The 20,371-nt window shown below is 42.7% G+C and overlaps 1 protein-coding gene across 4 annotated transcripts in view; it reads left to right on the top strand.

Moving 5' to 3' along the window:
- FAM169A (family with sequence similarity 169 member A) overlaps positions 1-20,371 on the top strand; it is a 48,035-nt gene that overhangs the window by 9,041 nt on the left and 18,623 nt on the right. For 3 of the 4 annotated variants that reach the window (XM_088156163.1, XM_014886345.2, XM_014886510.2), the window contains exons 2-5: positions 9,066-9,203; positions 10,661-10,760; positions 11,867-11,952; positions 13,269-13,440. In XM_088156163.1, coding sequence (XP_088012289.1) covers positions 9,066-9,203; positions 10,661-10,760; positions 11,867-11,952; positions 13,269-13,440 — 496 coding nt within the window. The remainder of the gene's footprint in view (positions 1-9,065; positions 9,204-10,660; positions 10,761-11,866; positions 11,953-13,268; positions 13,441-20,371) is intronic. The other variant, XM_088156164.1, reaches the window with a different exon arrangement.

Below are 20,371 nucleotides of genomic sequence, written 5' to 3'. Positions count from 1 at the left end.
GGGGGGGGGGGGGGGGCGTTTACAAACAATAGAACAAACCATCAAATAACAATAAAATAACCCAATACAACATCTCCCCCTTTTCTTTTTAAGAAGATTAAGTTGATGGTACCAGTGTGGGGGAGACACCTTTGAAAGTCATCTTAAAAACGGAAATGTTAGGGGAAATAGGAAACAAAACTGACAATTAACAGAACTGTTCAAAACGTAGAAGTCAACCATCCCGATAAAGTCCTTTAGTGTTTTAGATTTGCTTCTGGTGACTTCGCCTGAGTGTCTTGATGTCGGTGATGGTGAAGATGACTTTTGCGCTGCCCACAGATATCCTTAGGGTCCACCGGAGACAGGGTTGCGTCCTCCACGGGGTGCTTGAAGTACAGGGAGCATCCCAAGGAGGTCATGGGGATGGGGAAGGGTTTGCAGGGGGAACCCCAGGGGCGCTTAGGGTATTTTGAAGGAAAGGGGAGGTTATCCTTCTAAAAGAAAAGAGGCAACATAATTCATATAACACTTTAGGGAATTGGGGAAAGGAAAAAGGGTTTAGTAAAGGATTCTGAAGGGGGTGTCTGAGCCACCCGAGGACTGTTGATGTCAAATGGAGGAGCCTCTTTGACGACGCAAGGAGGCGACCTTTAAGTCCTTTAGGATTGGCCCTGGCTGAGACCTGTGTATGCTGTCAGTCAGAGCCAAGCCCAAGGGAGGATGTGGATCCCATTCTTGGATCCTCCGTCGCCTCTGGTAAACGTCCTCCCCTGAGTCCCCCTGGCAGCCTGCCTTATTTTTCTCCTCACACGAGGCAGCACTGCGCTCTGCTCTTCTTTTGCCTCCTGAGATGACTCTCCTTCAGGATCACAACATGAGGGGCCTGCTGGGGGCGGAGCTGAATGACATAATTGGGAGGACTCTGACATGGGGAAAGGACAGAGGGTGGTAACTGGGGAAGGGAAGGGGTTGGGATAAGGATCAAGGGGAGGAGCCGAGGGAGAAGAAAGGGACAGGCCAGGAGGAGGAGCACAAGGGGACGACCACGCCATGTGGTCGGCGCCATTTTGTGGCTCAGGGTAAGATGCAAGGGTGGGTCCTGGGGTAGGAGCAGGTGTGAGGATAGGGGTGACAACCGCAGATGGAACTGGGGTAATAACTGGGGAAACTGGGGAAAAAGGTTTCAGGGCAGAGAGATTTAGGAAAGGATCCCTGACAGCAGGGCCCTTGCCGCCAGGGCTAGGGAACTGGGGAGACTGCGGGGGGCCAGGCGAGCAGTGGCTGGTTTCCCTGGCCAGGCTTGCCTGCGATCGTTGCCGGGCTGCCCCGCGCAGATCCCCCGGTATAGGGATTGAGGAGTCGGGAAAAGGGAGAGACAAGATAAACTGGGGAGGTTCGCTTTGGCTTACTGTCCACTCCCTTATTCTCTTTTAGAACAGACCGAATTGTAAAAAGCAACACAATGAATTTTCCAACTGAATAGTCCCCCTGGGCCCCTAACTCTGATAACCTCAAGCCCACTGCGTCCCAAAAGGGGACAGTTTTTACACTTTGAGGGGACACTTCAGGAAAATGGAAAGTAAGCCATCTAACGAACTTTTTTAAACTTGCCTTAGAAAAATATTTCTTCCCTCCCACCAGGGTACCCACAACTTGGTTGTAAATCTCTCTGCTGTGCCAACAATTTAGCACCCATACTCTGATCTTACTGGTCTGCACAGCAAAATCCACCCCTGCCTGCAGCAAAGGACAACTTAAAAAAATAAAAATAAGGGCTCGGAGAACCACCTAGGGCTAGAGCCCGTTGCCCCCTCCTGGGGGCTCCCTGCCCTCACCATGGGGTGGCCAGCCCCGGTAAGTCCCTTTCACCCCTAGGGTCCCTGGGGGATACTTACCCTCCCGTGGTCCCGAGCGTGGTGCTGCAGACAAGGTCTCCTTCCCCGAGGACAGCCCTCCTGGTGCTGGAAGGTTGTTGTCCTCACCCCTGGGAATGCTGCCGGAATCAGCCTGCCATCACCGGGGTAGCTAAGAGCCAACACTTCCAGATCCTCGGATCCTTGGAAGTTCTTCGTGGGGTCACTGGCGAAGTGGCCCCACGTTGGGCGCCAACTGACGCGGCCCGCCTTCTCCACCCTGCACTGACTCGCCCAGCTAGCTCCTGAAGGCAAGACCAGCGCCGAGAGTGGCCCACTGCCAGGATTCAGGGGAACCCGGAATGTGGGTAGGGCTCTGAACCCTAACGGCCGTACACGCGTCCGGGGAGGAGCAAAGCATCGAGAGAGAGTCCTTCTGAGGTTCCAGGGAAGCAGGAATTATTGAGGGACGAAGGACAACTGGGATCGAGGGAAGGGAACCACAGAAGGCAGGGAACACAGGCGTGCAGCAACTTAAATAGGGGCCCTCCCCCAAGGGAGGGTACAATACAGAACCAATTGCTACAGTTTGGGGGTGTAACATAAGGCGGGGCTGATTATACATACAACGAATAGGGGGAAACATAGGTGGGGAAATACATGTAACATCAAATCATATACTAAGAAGGGGATGACTGACACAGAAGATACTAGAAGGATAGGAGGGGCTAGGAGGGATTGACAATCTCCGGGGCAGGGACTAGAGTGAGGGACAGGGAAGGTACTGGAAGGTGGGTTGGGACTTGGGTTGATTGATCAAGGGAAGGTGGGAATTAGGGCAACTGAATTATAACAGGGGGGGGGGGGGTTTACAAGCAATAGAACAAACCATCAAATAACAAAATAATGCAATACAACAGGTGGCTAATTGGGCATATGAATAAGAATCTTACCTACCTAAGGTGGGTTTGAGAGAGAAGTTTTATGTCTTCTCCTAATACTACCTTGTCACCTTTAATGGAAGAAGTCAGATGCAAGTACTGGTTTTTTTTAATGTGGGGGGCTATTCCTATTTCTGTCCTTGTTTGTGTTTCATTTGATAAGAGTGTTCAAACCCAGCATTTAGAACTTCTGACCATAATCCTTGTGGGGGAATAGAATCCTCTATGTAGATTTCATAATTCTATGCTATACATGTAAGGTACATTGTGCGGCCAATTGATTAATGGAAAGAATTTGTTGTTTTTGTTTGTTTATTTGCATTCAAATCAACAGCTTTGATTTGTGTGTCTGATAAAAAACCAGAGTTGCATAAGCTGCTTCAAGCAGATTACGGGTAATGTGGCTGGCATATTAATCCAGAGATTTTAGTTGATGTTGACAGCAATTTCTAGACACTGCGGTGTGTTTCCTTAACTTTCAGTTTGTGAATTGGCAGAGTATGAAAACGTGTTGTTTGGAATTTATGTTACTTCTAAAAGAAGAAACCAAACAGCAAACCTTATTTTTCCTTTTAAGAAAAAAAAAAAGGAACTGGAACAAATCTATATGAGCTGTCAAGATCTTGTATTTATTAGCCTACATTCTCAAAATACGTGAACAAAAGCTATACTGCGGGGAAATATGCCTTAGTGCTAACGTGTCAATCATGGTTCGAAGACCTGTTGTTCAACCCCCAAATTTGTGGCTTAAGCCCCAAGAAAACCTAACTCTGAAGAAGCAGTTATTTGAGTGAGAAGGACTTGAGTTGTCTATTCAATGTGGCAGGTCAGGTATTAGTGTTGCAGTATCAAGTTTTCAAGAAATTCTAATAAACCCATTGTTTAAAATTTTAAAAATGTCTTCCTCTTTCTATAGTCAATGTACATAACATTAGAGATTAAAATTAATAGCGTTTTAAGAGATGGGAATGTTTCTAAAACTCGAAAGCTTTGTTACAATAATGGTCTAAATAGGGACACGTTTTCTCTATGTATTTCAGTTATGTTGACTCATGATAAACCGAGCATGTACTCTCTTAAACATATTTAAATGTCTAATTATCTTAGCATAGGTTTAAAATTTACTTGTTTTTATAATAGAAAATTATGAACTTTTTAACTTAAGTATTTAAGACTCTATAGAAATAAGAAAAATACTTTAGAAACACCTCACAGTTTAAAGTTTTTGATGTTGAATAAAGAAGAAACAAAATGAAAATGCTGTGTGTATGTAACAGCTGGTATTAAAAGCAAAGAAACTTTAATGTAATTTGTCTGTTAATAGAATAACTGGTAAGAGAGCTTAACAGTTCTAGAAGTGGCAGATGTGATAATTTTGTTTTGTGGTGGAATCCAGGAGACTGAAAAGACTACTTTCAAAAAATTTTAAATTTTCTTGCAACTTTCATGTAGTTTCACAACTTTCAGTAGACCAGCAACTGATGCTGCAAGGTGGGAAAGAAACACAGCAAAATGGAAATGATGCTCCTGCTGCTCCCATCAAGGTCGTTGCTGCCTTGGTGCATCATCAGTCTGGCCCTGGAGCATTGCCTGGGACTGCTGCAGTCCTGGCTTGGCTTTCCCTGGAGCTGGTGTATGTGTGGACATACATGTTTAGTTTGTTATTTATGTCTCATTATATGAGCCTAGGTGTAGCTCACAGCTAGTCTGGGAGATCATGGTAGGATCATGGATTATATTTATAAAACAGAACCTGTTTTAAGGTGTGTGATGATTTGTAGGAAATGCATGGCAGTCCTTGAGGGGTTTGGTCATCCAATATTGCACTCATTGAAATAGATCAAAGCTTGGGTCAGACATCCCTGCAGTTAATTTTTTCACAGGTCTGAGTAGGCCTGTGCTTCATCACAGGACTGGACTTGTATTTATATCCTGCAAGTTGATTTTCCTGGTTTAGCAGGAAAGTTTTGCAGGCCATGGCTTGAGCACCCTGGCACCTTTCTCTAAACTGCAAATCACAATCTAAAAAAAAAACCCAAAATAACTAAATAAATTATAATTATTTATTATTAAAAAGAAATTTAAATCTGAAGATTTTTCACCTGCATGATTATTTGTCCCAGTTACTATCTTATGTTGAAAAGCCCTTGGATGATTTTTTGTGATTTTATTATTTTTACTATTTTATTATTTGAAGAAAAATTAGTTGCTGTACTGTGTAAGTAATTTTATATTTCCAGTGCTTGTCAGGTTTTGATACAGTGTTTGATCAAGTATCTCATGATCTCAGTAAAGTATTTCTCACACTGATCCCTCTGAGGTAATGATTATTTGTATTTTGTAGAGGGGTTCAGGCAGATCAAGTAACATGTCTGTGTTCACATGAAGTCTGTGCTACAGCTGGAAATTCCTCTAAATCCTTGTGTGTCAGCCTAACCACTTAGACTTCACTTCCCCTGAGATAAAGGCACCCAAAGCCAGTTTTAAGCTGTATTTAAGCTCTCTGACATACTGTAAGAAATAACATAGCTTTTGGGTTATTTTCATCCTGCAATTCTGTGTCATTCATTATTGAGGAACTGCAAGGGGATGAACAGGCCTCTTGATTCCTGCTCAAATCCACATGTGATCTGGAAGCTGCGTGTACTGTGCATCTCTCATACACTGAGATGAAATAGGAGTTGTAGATATAATTTATAATTAAACCAATTTTGAATGTTGCTCACTTATTCCTTGGTTTTTCTTAACCTTAATGCTAAATAGTAATAAAGATTTTGTGAATAAGGAAGTGCCTGTGTTGCACAGGAATATGTTCACTCATCCTGTTAAATGTGGTTTTCGTTGGCATTCCATGAATTGATCTGTTACCCTCTGGTGCTGCAGCTGTTCCTAAAGAAGGACATGCCATTTCTCACGTAATAGCTTGCATAATGCTGACAAGGGAGAAAGTCATACAATCTCACGTTAAAGCAAATATTGTTCATGTGATTTTATTACACAAACCCATTAATATTATTTTGTCTAATGATATGTTTTTGAAGAGTGTAAGATTTTTTTTTCACTTGAAAAATGAAATGCTTAGGTTGCCTCATTTGAAAAATAAAATTAGTTTTCTTCCCTCTCCTCCAAACACTCTTCTAATATGCTTTTATGTACAAATGGTCGTGATGAGTTTGGTTGCTTAGGGCTACATTGCATGTGCTCAGTCAGCCTGACTGTGTTGTGTGCTAAGCAATTGGAATGGTTACCCATGAGCAGAGCATGGTTGTGCAATGTATGACAAAGATTTGACCTGACAGTTTTACAGTTGTGGAGTACATGGAGGTTTAGAGCAGCAAAAAGGGGCATGAGAGACTGCATGGCAGAGACCTGCGCTGTTCCTACTGCCTCTGCAGTAAAATTGTGTTAATGTCAAGAAAACCTGAAACACTGTTTTTTCCAGCCCTTTTTCTTTCTCCTGTTTTACTTGAGATTGGCTAGATGTGGAGCTATCTGTATTTTTACTTTGTTTAAACTGTGTTTTAATGAGGGACATATATTAATTTATTACTGTTGGATGTAATTTCATTTGTCATTGGTAGTTTATTTTGCATTCCAAATTTGAGATTCTTGCATTTTGCATAGTGAACTGCTTCCTTATGCTCTGCTGTAGATTGGCATGGAACATTCTTCTTTCATCATTTGTTTAATGCTTTTATTAGAACTTGATAACTTGTGAACAGTTACTGATTTCTTCAGGGATGTAGTGAACTTAAATGTGAACTATTTCTGACCTCTTCAGCATTGAGACAAAATACATCACACAAGTGTAAGAGAGCTTGTAACTTTACATGTCTAATCTGCTACATAGTAAAAAAGAAAAAAGGTTATTTAGAAGGGGTGCTAAGTAGGTTTTCCTTGGTTTCGTCTTGAAAATTTCTCTGTAATGTTTTCTTTTGCATAACATGTTCTCTTTCTGTGAAAGAAAAAGTCAAAAGTGACTACGGGAAATTAGGTAGCCCCAATAGCAAATAGAAAAGAGGTCTGTGAGTGATTTTGAGCGTAATTTAATAAATGCATTAATTAGCCCTTTTTTGCCTTTGAGCAGAGATATGGTTGTTGCTTTTATTTTCATAGTGATGTAGTAGTTGGAACTCAGATAATCTACTGGATTTCTTATTGCATGTTTTTTGCTTTGGTCCTTCATTATTTTATTCCAAAAAAATGTCAGGAATTGTTACCTAGAGGCTTAAAGTTATAGTTTGTGGCTTGTTTGTCTGTTTGTCATGTAATAATGAAACCTCAGCTCAATTCTTCGTTAATAGCAGAGTTATCTAAGCACTTAGGTATTTCTTTAATAATAGAGAGGGGTTACCCTTTCTGACAGCATACGGAAAATTAAATTTTGTCGTTTTCACATACATTTCCCTTTCAATTCCTTATAGTAGAATTTACCTTGCCTATTGCAGTTAACCAGGTGGCAAAGCCTCATCCTCTGGTAGAAGCAGTGTCATGTGATCTTCTTGCTTAGTCTTGCAACATGCTTATGTCAGCATAGTCTGTGCAGTATTGCTGGTGTGTGTGAGAACTGTAGTATGTGCCGTATCTGCTAGAGATAAGGAGGCTGGTGGTGGATGAATTTCACCCTTGACAGCAGCTCCTCTGTCTGCTGTGCATTGCTGCTGCATTCAAAAGCACACACATCTCACCTTTGGCTCTGGAAATCAGTTTGCCTGCAAACAGGAGGAGCCAAAGGAGTTGATGTTAGCAAGGGCAAAGGGCAGCCCTGAAAACTGGGAAGAAACAGGTGGAGAATTAAGAGAGGAATCTAAGTATCTCATAGGGTCAGTGAGCAATAGTGAGAGGAATGTGGAAGACTGGAGGGGAAGGCAGGAGAAAATGCAAATAACAGCTGAAGGGAAGGAATTACCTGAATTTGAAAAGAAATGGCTCTAGGGAAGGCATGTGTATATCTGAACAATAGCAGTCATGGAAAACATTAGTGTTTTCATCAGCAGCATTGTTAAAGGCAGCAGTTGTAGATGTCAATGTAAGTCATGTCCAAGTTCAATTTAACAGGAGAAGAAAAATCTCTTCTGTAGAAGGCGCAGCCTCTTCTCTCCAATCAACTTAGTAGCAGCATATTATTACTGTTTAAAAGCTTTCAAAATGCAGACTTTTAATTTCTACAGATTGAATCAGAATAAAATGCTGTTTTGTGCTCAATTTACCTGTGCCAGTAGAGTAAGGAACACTAGATTAAATAGAGGGGGAAAAATCCTTGCACACTAACATTTAAAATAAAACTGAAAAATGAGACTCCATAGTGAAAATAAGGAATCATAAAATGTATATGAAAAGTTTTGTGTTCAGAAACTTGTGTAATGGGTTCTTGGGAGCTGAGCAAGACAGAATAAGATCCCTGTGTTCCTCTAGAGAGCCAGCGTAGTTCACAAGTTTTCATGAACTTGTGTTTATTCATGCTTCTGAGCGTTTGAATTACAGCTTGAAAGCAGCTGAGGGGTCTATTTTTATAGAGCTGGAAGAGCCTTACTTGAAGACCACACAGTGGATTCCGGGAGCTCTTGCTCATTTTGATTTGACACTGATTTGACAACAAAAATTTGAATCTAAGAGCTTTTAAGGAGTTATTGCCTCAATGGTTTGGGTTCAGTGTTCTAGTCTTGTCTTGTCACCTCGTTGAAGTGTCTCTCTGTAATCTTTGTGGGCTCTTCTTTTTAATAAGCTTGTGTAAGTTTCTGTTCGCAGCTGAAATGCTTTTGGAAACAGCCATTTGTTAAGCGCACTACCTGGCCATTTGTTGAGAAAAATCCTGAACAATGTTTTGGTTTCTTCAGAGGTGGATGTAAATGCAAAGTCTCAAGTTAACTCCATCCTGTTATCATCTGGGTAGTTTACTTTTTGTTTATCACCCAGTTATGGCTTGACCAATGACATAAAAAACATGATCTGGGAGGGAGATAGAACTAAGTGTGCCACCTCAAAGCAGCATGTACTTATGCAGCAAACATAGGGCTTGTATGCTGGAAATCTGCCACAACTAGGTCTAGGGGCATCTATAGGCTAATCTCATTCTTTTCTGCTTATGAGCACAGATTTGATTCTTTTACGGACTGGGTGTTATTGGTCACCATCCTAATTAATCCTAGATGCTGGAGCATTTATCTTTTCTGTCATGGATATAGAGGACTGTAGTGAACAGCAGAGTGTGGGTGTTCAACAGTCTTGCTTATGTGTGCACTATATGTCTCAAACTACCTACGTTAATAATGTTGCTTTATTTCTCAAGAGCATGCCATTCCCTGTGGATATATTGAGCAGTTACAGTCATGAAGACTTGGAGAACTCAGCAGAGGTCTACCTCTTTCAGCTTCGGTGGAGGAATCCAAACTTTCCTGAATTCTTTTCTCTGCCAGACCACCGTAAGGTAAAAACCAGCAAATGCAGTAGTACTGGTTTTCTTAATGTCCTTGTAGATCTAAGATTCAAGATATCCAATGCTATTGAATTTCAGAATTATTTTATCAAAGCTTTTATATTTTCCAAATTCAGAGTTCGTGTGTTAAACTCTACTTTTTTCACTCTCTAACTGGGTTTAAATCTGAGTTTCAGTTACTGTTTGCTTCTAGGCAATGGATCTGTATATATTAAGCAATTTTTAAAAACCCCAAAAAAACCCTTTCTGACTATAACCTTAGATTTTCCACTGATGAATCAAACCTCATGCATTCTCACAAACCTATCATCACTAAGGGGTTCATGATTTACTTACACTAACTGGCTCTTTTTGTGCCTCAGTCCTTCAGTGTTCTTCATGTTTGGGCTCAAGTTTTGATTAATAAAGTTCACTAATTTCAAAAGTGACTCTTTTTTCTTTATCTGAGATATTCTGTGCTCTTATTGAGCTCTATTAGAGAATAGCTGTGACATTTATGTTTTAAACACTTATCCCTTATGTAATGAGTTGGTCAGTGTTGGTTCTGTCCAGATGAAAGCTTGTATTAGAACTAGTACCAATAAAACCAGCAGTTTATAGCTTTAATGAAAAGTAAGTGAGTTGAGAGGATTTTCTGTGGGGTCTAAAGGTTGGTGCCATGGATTCTTTGGCAGAAGCAGAGTCTTGACTACTTTCCTGCATTTATGCAAGTGCTGTTTGCCTAAATGTTTGCTTGTATTGACGTTCTCATTTGTGGCAATAGCATCTTAAATTTGTTAAGCAAGTCTGTCTACCACACCATTCATGTCTGTCAAGTTTTTTGTATGTTAATATAATAATGGGATCATGTGAATTTAAATATGAAAATGCATTTCCACGGAGGTACTTGATTTCTTAAAAGATTATTTGACCCTTTCCATGTTTTTCTGAGGAGGAAAATCAAGTAGATAACTTCAGAATTTCTAACGTGTGTAACTTCAGGGAACAAAATCCTTTTGAATTTGCCTTCCCACTGTAGCACATCAGAACTTGTTAACAAACACAGTTTTGTTTTGCCAGTTTGTTTTAGTGCTTGACTGACTGCCTCATTCTTCTATTGGCTTTGACAGCTTGCACAGTGGGGACTGTTGAAGTGAATGCAATGCTGGCTCCTTGCACACCTTACTTCACTTGCGCACACAAATGTGAACTGTTGGCAGGAGAGGGATGTACAAATTAGTGTAGCTAAATCTGCCAGAGCATGAGAGTCTGAGCTCTTTAGATGTAGTTTGTCTCCAGGAAGATGTGTCTAAAGAAAGGACTGAGGTCTGATGCTTGTCTTTTACAGTTAGCTGTAAAGGACTTGATTTTCAATATTCTTCTTGTTCACCTTGATAAACATTCTCTGTGTATTTTCCTACTGTTGTTGTAGCAAGAATCTATTGAATTATTGTACATTCTTGTTTCAGGTTCCTATTAGCTTGACATCTGTGGGCTTTGTTCCTCTTTATGGTGAAGAGCAGACACACAAAGTTCTTGCACTGTTTGCACCATGGGACTCGCTCACAGGTTTAATTTTAAGTTTTTTATCTTTGTACTGCTTTTTTGTTTGTGAAAAACACATATAACTAGGCCCTTGCTCATTTCGTGCTACTGTAGCCCACAATTTTTCCACTGTGCATTTGTTGTTCTGTCTTTTTGTTCACATACTATTATTTTTTATTGTGGATTTATATACACAAGTGCTAGAACTTTGCACATGAATTAGATCGCATCTGGACCCATTGAATTAAAAAGATATGTAGCAAAATAATGTGGTGCTTGTCTGGACCATAGTACAACATGTATCTCTTGATCTCCTTATGTATGCTTCACCTCTCAAAAAGGTATTTATTAAACATTCTTAGAATCCATTAATTTGCATATGGATTTAAATGCTCTTTATTAACAGTGATTGATTAGTGTCATGTGTAAATTTGTCTTTACCTTGAAGTCCTAGCATAGCTCTGGCTGATATGACAGTTTTTGTAGGTTTTCTCTTCCCTTTCTTCCTTCCTTCTTCCTTCCCTTCCAGTTCTCCTCATTTCCTTCTGCCATTTAACGTCATGTATATGATTGCCAAGTATGCCATAAATGCCTATAGATCACACTCTTCCTAACTGCTGCTCACATGGCTATTAACCTATTTGCATTCATTTAACTCCCTAAAACTTGCACAGTTTCAATATCAATATCCGTTATCCACCCAATAGTAAAATACATGTATGAGTGAGACTTACCTTGACAGACAGTTTTTAGTGGAAGGAGATGTTAGAGCACATCTAACACAGATGTTAGAAGGACAGAGCTTATGTCTGAAAAATAGTTCCTTTATACCATACTGGAAAAAAAAAACCAAACAAAAACCCTAAACCCAAACAAACAAAAACCTCCTAGTGTTTATTAGTCTTAGTTATCAAAAAATGGTTTTGGACTAGAGAGCATTTCATATGGATGGAGTGTACAGTGCCCCATTGGTTGTAGGGTAGTAGGAGCTACATTAATATAGTGCAGTCTAGAAGATTTCTAATGTGATTACCACATTTTTATTCCTGAGTATGTAGCAACTTTAATGAATATGGTTTTTTTGGAATGGTAAGAATCACTAACTTTGTATTTCCCTTGTTTCTTTCAAGCTGTAGCCCTGTATCTTGCTGACCAGTGGTGGTCAATTGATGACATTGTGAAAACATCTGTCCCTGCTAGACAGGGGCTTCATCAGGTAAAGCACTCCAACCTTAACTAGCAATTAATTCTATACTTCAAGATAATGGCAAATAGATAGTGTGCAAGATATTACATGTTTTAATTTCATTTAGAAATGAAAGGACTATTGCAAGAGAATAGAGGAATAGGTACAAGGGGAAAAGGAACCTCAATGTGAAAATAGTGTTTAGAGGAAGAATGACCTTCGTACAGCAGCTTAATATGTAGGCAACTTAGATGTTAGCCATGTTACCATTTTTTTCTTCGTTCTTTAGAATATTGTGATCTGGTTGTGTTGAAACATCTTGGTAGAATAGTGCATTGTACCATAGCAGTACCTATTGATCTTATCAGGAGACCAGTAAACAAGTACTGTCAGGAATGTGTTTGACAGAAGCAAGTTGGAGCTGGTGGCTTGCAGTGGCAATACATGAGGTTTGGAAAAGTAAGTTGTCTAGTATCTGCTTTATTGCTCATCACTGACCTTTGTTACCATTATTTAACCCTGTGTAGCAATGAATTTTCCAAAACTGGAAATCTATGTTTTTTCCAGGGGTATAGTTTATATCTGCTCATCGAATCTGTTCCATGGACATTTGTCTTTGATTTCAGCAATTTTTAATATTTTCTGTAGAGAGTTTGGCATGTAGCTTGGCTTTCCACATACTTCTTAATGTTAGGAAAATCACGAAGGCTGAATCTTTTACAAGGGAGGTAGCTGAGACTAAGCATTGGAAGATATTATGGCTCTTACTTCCTTCACAATAAGTAGAATAGTAGTGAACTCAAATTTCACATATAAAAGGATCCCTGTAGGATAGAGAAAAGGATACTGAGCTCCTTATTTCATGCCACAGAAACTGTTGTAACAAGTTTTTTCACTGCATCGTGTCCTGTTGCCTGCCACTCTATCAGAAGTGATTGAGTGTGCCAAGTCCTGCCACCCTGAGGCTCATCACTTCTCCTTTTTAAGGCTCCAGTTACCTGCTAGCCTGGGAATTCTGAGGCTGACGTACTGCTATTGTGTTTGGTGAATGTTTCTTAAGTACAAAAATAGTTTTGAGTTAGATCATAACATTGCCCTTCTCCCGGATTTTATGCATTGGATTAGGGTGACACTGAAGACATGGAATATCCTCTGTGGTTGTGATTTGTACTTAACCTATTGCAATGGCTTCTGAGCACCTTAACAAACCTCAGAGAGTCACTCTGCTTTAGCACTTGCAGCCTTCTCTTGAAATCTGTCTGCAGCTGTGGTAAACGAGGTCTCTCATGTATGGATATTAACTAATCTGACCAATCTTCTGGTATGTTTTTTCTGTGTTCCCTCAGGTGAAGTCTGTTGGAGAGAGAGTTGTTCTCTATGTTCTGAATAGAATTATCTATCGAACACAAGAAATGGAAAGAAATGAGATCCCATTTCTCTGCCATGGTAGCAGCCACTACGCTAAGATCATGTGGAAAAAAGGAGAGGCTATTGGGTTCTATTCCGTTAAACCTACAGGTTGAACATTTGAGGATTGTGGGATTTGGGCGGTAAAGGGGAGGAGGTAGCTTGTTTGAAGAATATTGTATCAGTAGGCTTTATAAGTCTTTCAGGCCTAATTGAGTTAATGTTTTCCTGCAGTCATAAGCAATTGAGTGGCTTTTAAAATCTCTAGCTGAAATACTTACATGCTTTAGCAATGTAAGTTCTTAGATTTCTTCACATTTATGAAATGTATTTAAAACTGTAAGAAATTTTATATACCCTACAGCTATTTTGTTGTTCTTCTCTAGAACAATTGTTTACAGTTGGATTGGACTGTGCTTGTCTTGAGTTAGCAAAACCAAAGGTTTTCTTTCAAAACATTTTCAAAATTTCATCCATGTTTGAGTGTGTGTTGTATTCTCCAAATGAGTAGCCTATGTGGCAAAGACCACTCCACAAACAGATGTTTTGAAGAGTGGTGGAACTCTTCAAACATCCCAAAGGGTACCCAAGTGTCCTGGGGTACAATGCAAAAATGTGTATTCTATCACCATCTGTTAAAATGTGGGAGGGGTGGTGATCCTTATCTCTGTGGGAGATATCCTCTGCTGATGTGCCATCTCATAAGATCGGGGGATGATCATCGTTATCTATTCACAACCCATCCTTCCTCCAGAAGATATATTCTGTTAATGGGCCATTAAGTCCTATTGTGTGACTGATAAGATTACATCATCCCATTGGGAGATGCCCCAGCCAGGGGCAGGAGCCAAGCCTTTCCTACCTAGATAAAAAACTGGGGTTTGGGACCCAAGGGCAGACTTTTCCACTGGATCCCAGAGGAAAACCAGACCATTTCCACATCATCGCTGGATCTTCGGAGGAAAACTGCACCTTCTACAGGAGCACTGCTTCAACTAAACCACATCTGTCATCCAGGAGGACTGCAGCCACCATTTAATGGGACTGCTGACAACACCCTGACTGACAGGGTGTCAGGTTGTATTTCTGACTGTGTCGGTGGTTGTTTCTTATATATTATTGCATGTATTTTAATTTTTCTCTTTTCTCCTATTAAATTGTATTACTGACTTGGAGTCTCGCACTGGTTTTACTTTCAAACCAACACATTAATTGGCACCCAATGTGGGGCCCGAAGGGTGCTGAGAAAAGTCAGTGTTACAATTTTGTTTTCACCATGATTCTCAACATGCTTACATGGCTTTTATATCTTGCTCTCTATATTTTTCCACACATGGGGAACTATCTGCCAGCTGTAATGCTCCTGTGTAAACCAGGATATGGTATAAAAATTGCTTTATTGGCCTGTTATGTCTACTTCATGATAACCTCTGAGGCAATGAACATAATCCGGAATATATACTCGACTTTGTTTGCTTGTCCTAGTCTAGGTTGTTACATCCGGGGTTTTAACAATCACACCCAGCCCTTGGGGGGAGAGGTAAAGAATGATTTTTTCCAATCTTTCCGGCCTGATACAGTAGTTTTTGGAAATGTTGAGCTCCCGCTGGATACTAAGGACAGCATAATATTGTTGTTAGTTCTGCTTTGTCTCCTCTGCACAGCCTACAACATGCTTAGAAACAAAACACTACATGGTGTACTGCAGCCTATTCTTGAGGAAGAGGGAAAAAGAAACAAATCAACTCCGTCCACGTCTGCACAGAATGTCACAAAGAGGAGAAGAATGAAATACAAAGCAACAGTGTCCGTGTCTACGCAGACTGCCACAGAGGAGGAAAAAGCCAAAAGCAAAGCAACAGTGTCCGTGTCTACGCAGACTGCCACAGAGGAGTAAAAAAGCCAGAAGTGCCATCAGCATCTCCACACAAACCATCACTGAACCAGAACAGCCTAGACCAGTAGCAGTTGCCCCCGTTCAGAAGAAGAAATCAAAGAGCAAATCAGTTCGCATAGTGACTGACAAGGACGTGGCAGGACCTTTGCACCCAGCAGAAGTGACAGAGCCAGAAATCATCACTCGCTCTCTATCCCTGGGTGAGCTGCGTGACCTGCGGAGGGAATTCCCCCGCCAGACAAATGAGTCCATCTTGACCTGGCTGCTCCACATCTGGGACGCTGCAGCCAATGACACCATTCTGGATAGAAGTGAGGCCAGGCAACTGGGATCTCTGTCCCAGGATGTGGTCATTGACCAGGGGATTGGGAGAACCCAAGAAACTCTCAGCCTCTGGCGGCGACTGCTGACAAGTGTGAAGGACAGATACCTTTGTAAAGAAGATCTCCAGGTGCACCAAGGAAAATGAAGCACAATAGAACAAGGTATCCAATGCCTGAGGGAATTGGCCGTGCTGGAGATAATTTTCTCAGAAGATGAGAGATTTCCTAAGAGCCCAGACTGTGTCCGGTGCACGTCACAAATGTGGTTGAGATTTGCACGGCTCGGACCAGAGATGTATTCCCGTTACCTGGCAACGCTGCAGTGGAGGGAAGGTGAGGACATGGTAGGCGTCTTGGCCAATAAACTAAGAATTTATGAGGACACTGTCACAGCCCCATTTCGTACCCATGTCTCATCCGTGGAAACAAGGCTGGTGGAGCAAGTCCAAAGCTTGACTGAAGAGGGCCATCAGAAACTGAAAAAAGAACTTAAGGGAAACAAATACCAGATCTCTCCCGAACCAACAAGAGTTTCTGCCATTAGGAGCCGGCGTTCCTCAGGCAGGGAGAGAGAACACAGTCCACGAGGTAACCTCTGGTTTTTCCTTCAGGAGCATGGAGAAGACATGAGGAAGTGGGATGGAAAACCCACCTCCTCCTTAGCAGCCCGGGTACGTGAGCTGAAAAGAGGGACACCTACCCCAAGAAGCTCATCTAGAGTCAATGCTGCTCCAGTCTCTTGTGTACAGAACTCCAGACAGTATCAGAATGATGATATGACTGATCCTCTTGAAGGAACCTCAAGAACCTATTTACAGGGAGAGAGCAATGTGTACCAAGATCAGGAATAGAGGAGCCCTGCCTCTAGCCAGGTAGAGGAGAGGGATAATCGGATCTATTGGACTGTGTGGATCCGATGGCCTGGCACATCCGACCCACAAAAACATAAGGCTTTGGTTGACACCGGTGCCCAGTGTACTCTGATGCCATCAAAGTATGTAGGAGAAGAATCCATCTCTATTTCTGGGATAACAGGAGGATCCCAGCAGCTGACTGTAGTGGAGGCCGAAGTGAGTTTAACTGGGAACAGGTGGCAGAAACACCCCATCGTGACTGGCCCAGAGGCCCCATGCATCCTTGGCATAGACTATCTTAGAAATGGATACTTCAAAGACCCAAAAGGATATCGCTGGGCTTTTGGGATAGCTGCTGTAGAGACAGACGACATTAGAAAACTGAGCACCTTGCCTGGTCTTGCAGATGACCCCTCTGCTGTGGGACTACTGAGAGTTGAAGAGCAACAGGTACCAATTGCCAGAACAACAGTACACCGCCGGCAATACCGTACTGACAGAGACTCAGTGATTCCCATCCATGAAATGATCTGTAAACTGGAGAGTCAAGGGGTGGACAGCAAAACCCACTCACCTTTCAACAGCCCCATCTGGCCTGTGCGTAAATCTGAAGGAGAATGGAGATTGACCGTAGACTATCGTGCATTGAATGAAGTGACTCCACCACTGAGCGCTGCTGTGCCAGACATGCTGGAACTGCAGTACGAGCTGGAGTCCAAGGCAGCAAAGTGGTATGCCACTATCGATATTGCCAATGCATTTTTCTCCATTCCTCTGGCAGCAGAATGCAGGCCTCAGTTTGCTTTCACCTGGAGGGGCGTGCAGTACACCTGGAATCATCTGCCCCAGGGGTGGAAGCACAGTCCTACCATCTGTCATGGGCTGATCCAGGCTGCACTGGAGAAGGGTGAGGCCCCCGAACATCTACAGTATATTGATGACATCATTGTATGGAGCAGCACAGCAGGGGAAGTCTTTGAGAAAGGAGAGAAGATTATCCAGATTCTGCAGAAAGCTGGTTTTGCCATTAAACTAAGTAAAGTTAAGGGACCGGCTCAGGAAATTCAGTTTCTAGGAGTCAAGTGGCAAGATGGATGTCATCAGATCCCAACAGAGATAATTAATAAGATCACCGCTATGTCTCCACCTACCAACAAGAAGGAAACACAAGCTTTCCTAGGTGCCATAGGCTTTTGGAGAATGCACATTCCTGAGTACAGTCAGATTGTGAGCTCTCTCTACCTGGTTACCTGCAAGAGAAACGATTTCCACTGGAGCCCTGAGCAGCAGCAAGCCTTCGCCCAGATCAAGCAAGAGATTGCTCATGCAGTAGCCCTTGGCCCAGTCAGGACGGGACCAGATGTGAAGAACGTGCTCTACTCTGCAGCCAGGAACCATGGTCTGTCCTGGAGCCTGTGGCAGAAGGTGCCTGGTGAGACTCGGGGTCGACCACTGGGATTCTGGAGCAGAAGCTACAAAGGATCTGAAGCCAACTACACTCCCACAGAGAAGGAGATCTTGGCCGCCTTTGAAGGAGTTCAAGCTGCCTCAGAGGTGATTGGCACAGAAACACAACTCCTCCTGGCACCCCGACTACCAGTGCTGGGGTGGATGTTCAAGGGAAAGGTGCCTTCCACACATCACACCACTGACACCACATGGAGCAAGTGGATTGCTCTCATCACTCAGCGCGCCCGTATTGGGAATCCAAATCGCCCTGGGATTCTGGAAATAATTACAAACTGGCCTGAAGGTGAGACTTTTGGATTGTCTTCTGAAGAAGAAGAGGAGCAAGTGGCACGTGCTGAGGAAGCCCCACCATATAATGAGCTACCAGAGACTGAAAGACGATATGCCCTCTTCACTGATGGTTCCTGCAGAATTGTAGGCACTAACCGGAAATGGAAAGCTGCAGTATGGAGCCCCACACGACAAGTTGCACAAGCTACCGAGGGACAAGGTGGATCAAGTCAGGTCGCAGAGCTAAAAGCCGTCCAGTTGGCTTTGGATATTGCTGAACGAGAGAAGTGGCTAAGGCTCTATCTCTACACTGACTCATGGATGGTAGCTAATGCTCTGTGGGGATGGCTGGATCGCTGGAAAAAGGCCAACTGGCAACGCAGAGGGAAACCCATATGGGCAGCTGAGATTTGGCAGGACATTGCTGCCCGAGTAGAGAAATTGACCATAAAGGTTCGACACGTGGATGCACATGTACCCAAAAGCTGGGCTAATGAAGAACATCACAACAACGAGCAGGTGGACCGAGCTGCCAAAATGAAAGTATCACAGGTGGATCTAGAGTGGCAGCACAAGGGAGAATCATTCCTAGCTCGTTGGGCCCGTGATGCCTCTGGTCATCAGGGGAGAGATGCAACGTACCGATGGGCCCGTGACCGAGGGGTGGACCTTACCATGGACAGTATCTCACAGGTCATCCACGACTGCGAGACCTGTGCCGCAATCAAACAGGCCAAGTGGGTGAAGCCTCTGTGGTATGGTGGACGATGGTAGAAGTACAGGTATGGGGAAGCCTGGAAAATTGACTACATCACCCTTCCCCAAACCCGCCAGGGCAAACGCTACGTACTGACCATGGTGGAAGCAACTACAGGATGGTTAGAGACCTACCCTGTGCCTCATGCCACTGCCCGGAACACCATCTTGGGCCTAGAAAAACAAGTCCTTTGGAGGCATGGTACCCCTGAGAGAATTGAATCAGACAACGGAACCCATTTCAAGAATGGCCTTATCAACACGTGGGCCAAAGAACATGGCATTGAATGGATATATCATATTCTTTACCATGCGCCAGCTGCCGGGAAAGTTGAACGGTGTAATGGACTCCTTAAGACTACTTTGAAAGCACTTGGTGGTGGAACCTTCAGAAGTTGGGAAATTAACTTGGCCAAAGCCACCTGGATGGTTAACACCCGAGGGTCCATCAATCGAGCTGGTCCTGCCCACTCTGAACCCCTGCACACAGTGGATGGGGACAAGGTCCCTGTGGTACACATGAAAGGTATTTTAGGAAAGACTGTTTGGATTAATCCCACCACAGGCAAAGGCAAACCAATCCGTGGGATTGTTTTTGCTCAAGGACCTGGTTGCACTTGGTGGGTAATGCAGAAAGATGGGGAAACCCGTTGTGTACTGCAAGGAGACCTAATTTTTAGTGAGAACTGTATGTAAGGTTTCATTTTGTATTATATATCTGTAAGAGGGTATTGGTTTGGGTATGATGTAGATGGTAATAGAATAAGGGGTGGATTATGTCCTGGGGTACAATGCAAAAATGTGTATTCTATCACCATCTGTTGAAATGTGGGAGGGGTGGTGATCCTTATCTCTGTGGGAGATATCCTCTGCTGATGTGCCATCTCATAAGATCAGGGGGATGATCATCGTTATCTTTTCACAACCCATCCTTCCTCCAGAAGATATATTCCGTTAATGGGCCATTAAGTCCTATTGTGTGACTGATAAGATTACATCATCCCATTGGGAGATGCCCCAGCCAGGGGCAGGAGCCAAGCCTTTCCTACCTAGATAAAAAACTGGGGTTTGGGACCCGAGGGCAGACTTTTCCACTGGATCCCAGAGGAAAGTCGGACCTTTTCCACATCATCGCTGGATCTTCGGAGGAAAACTGCACCTTCTACAGGAGCACTGCTTCAACTAAACCACATCTGTCATCCAGGAGGACTGCAGCCACCATTTAATGGGACTGCTGACAACACCCTGACTGACAGGGTGTCAGGTTGTATTTCTGACTGTGTCGGTGGTTGTTTCTTATATATTATTGCATGTATTTTAATTTTTCTCTTTTCTCCTATTAAATTGTATTACTGACTTGGAGTCTCGCACTGGTTTTACTTTCAAACCAACACACCAAGTAATGCAACCTCTCTGCTCAAGATTCCCTTGCTTGCAAAATGAAAATAATATGATTTTGGTGGGAGTGGACC

The sequence above is a fragment of the Sturnus vulgaris genome, chromosome Z, assembly GCF_052056855.1.
Source record: "Sturnus vulgaris isolate bStuVul1 chromosome Z, bStuVul1.hap1, whole genome shotgun sequence".
Classification (NCBI taxonomy): Eukaryota; Metazoa; Chordata; class Aves; order Passeriformes; family Sturnidae; genus Sturnus; species Sturnus vulgaris.
This window is presented reverse-complemented; position numbering and strand designations above follow the sequence as displayed.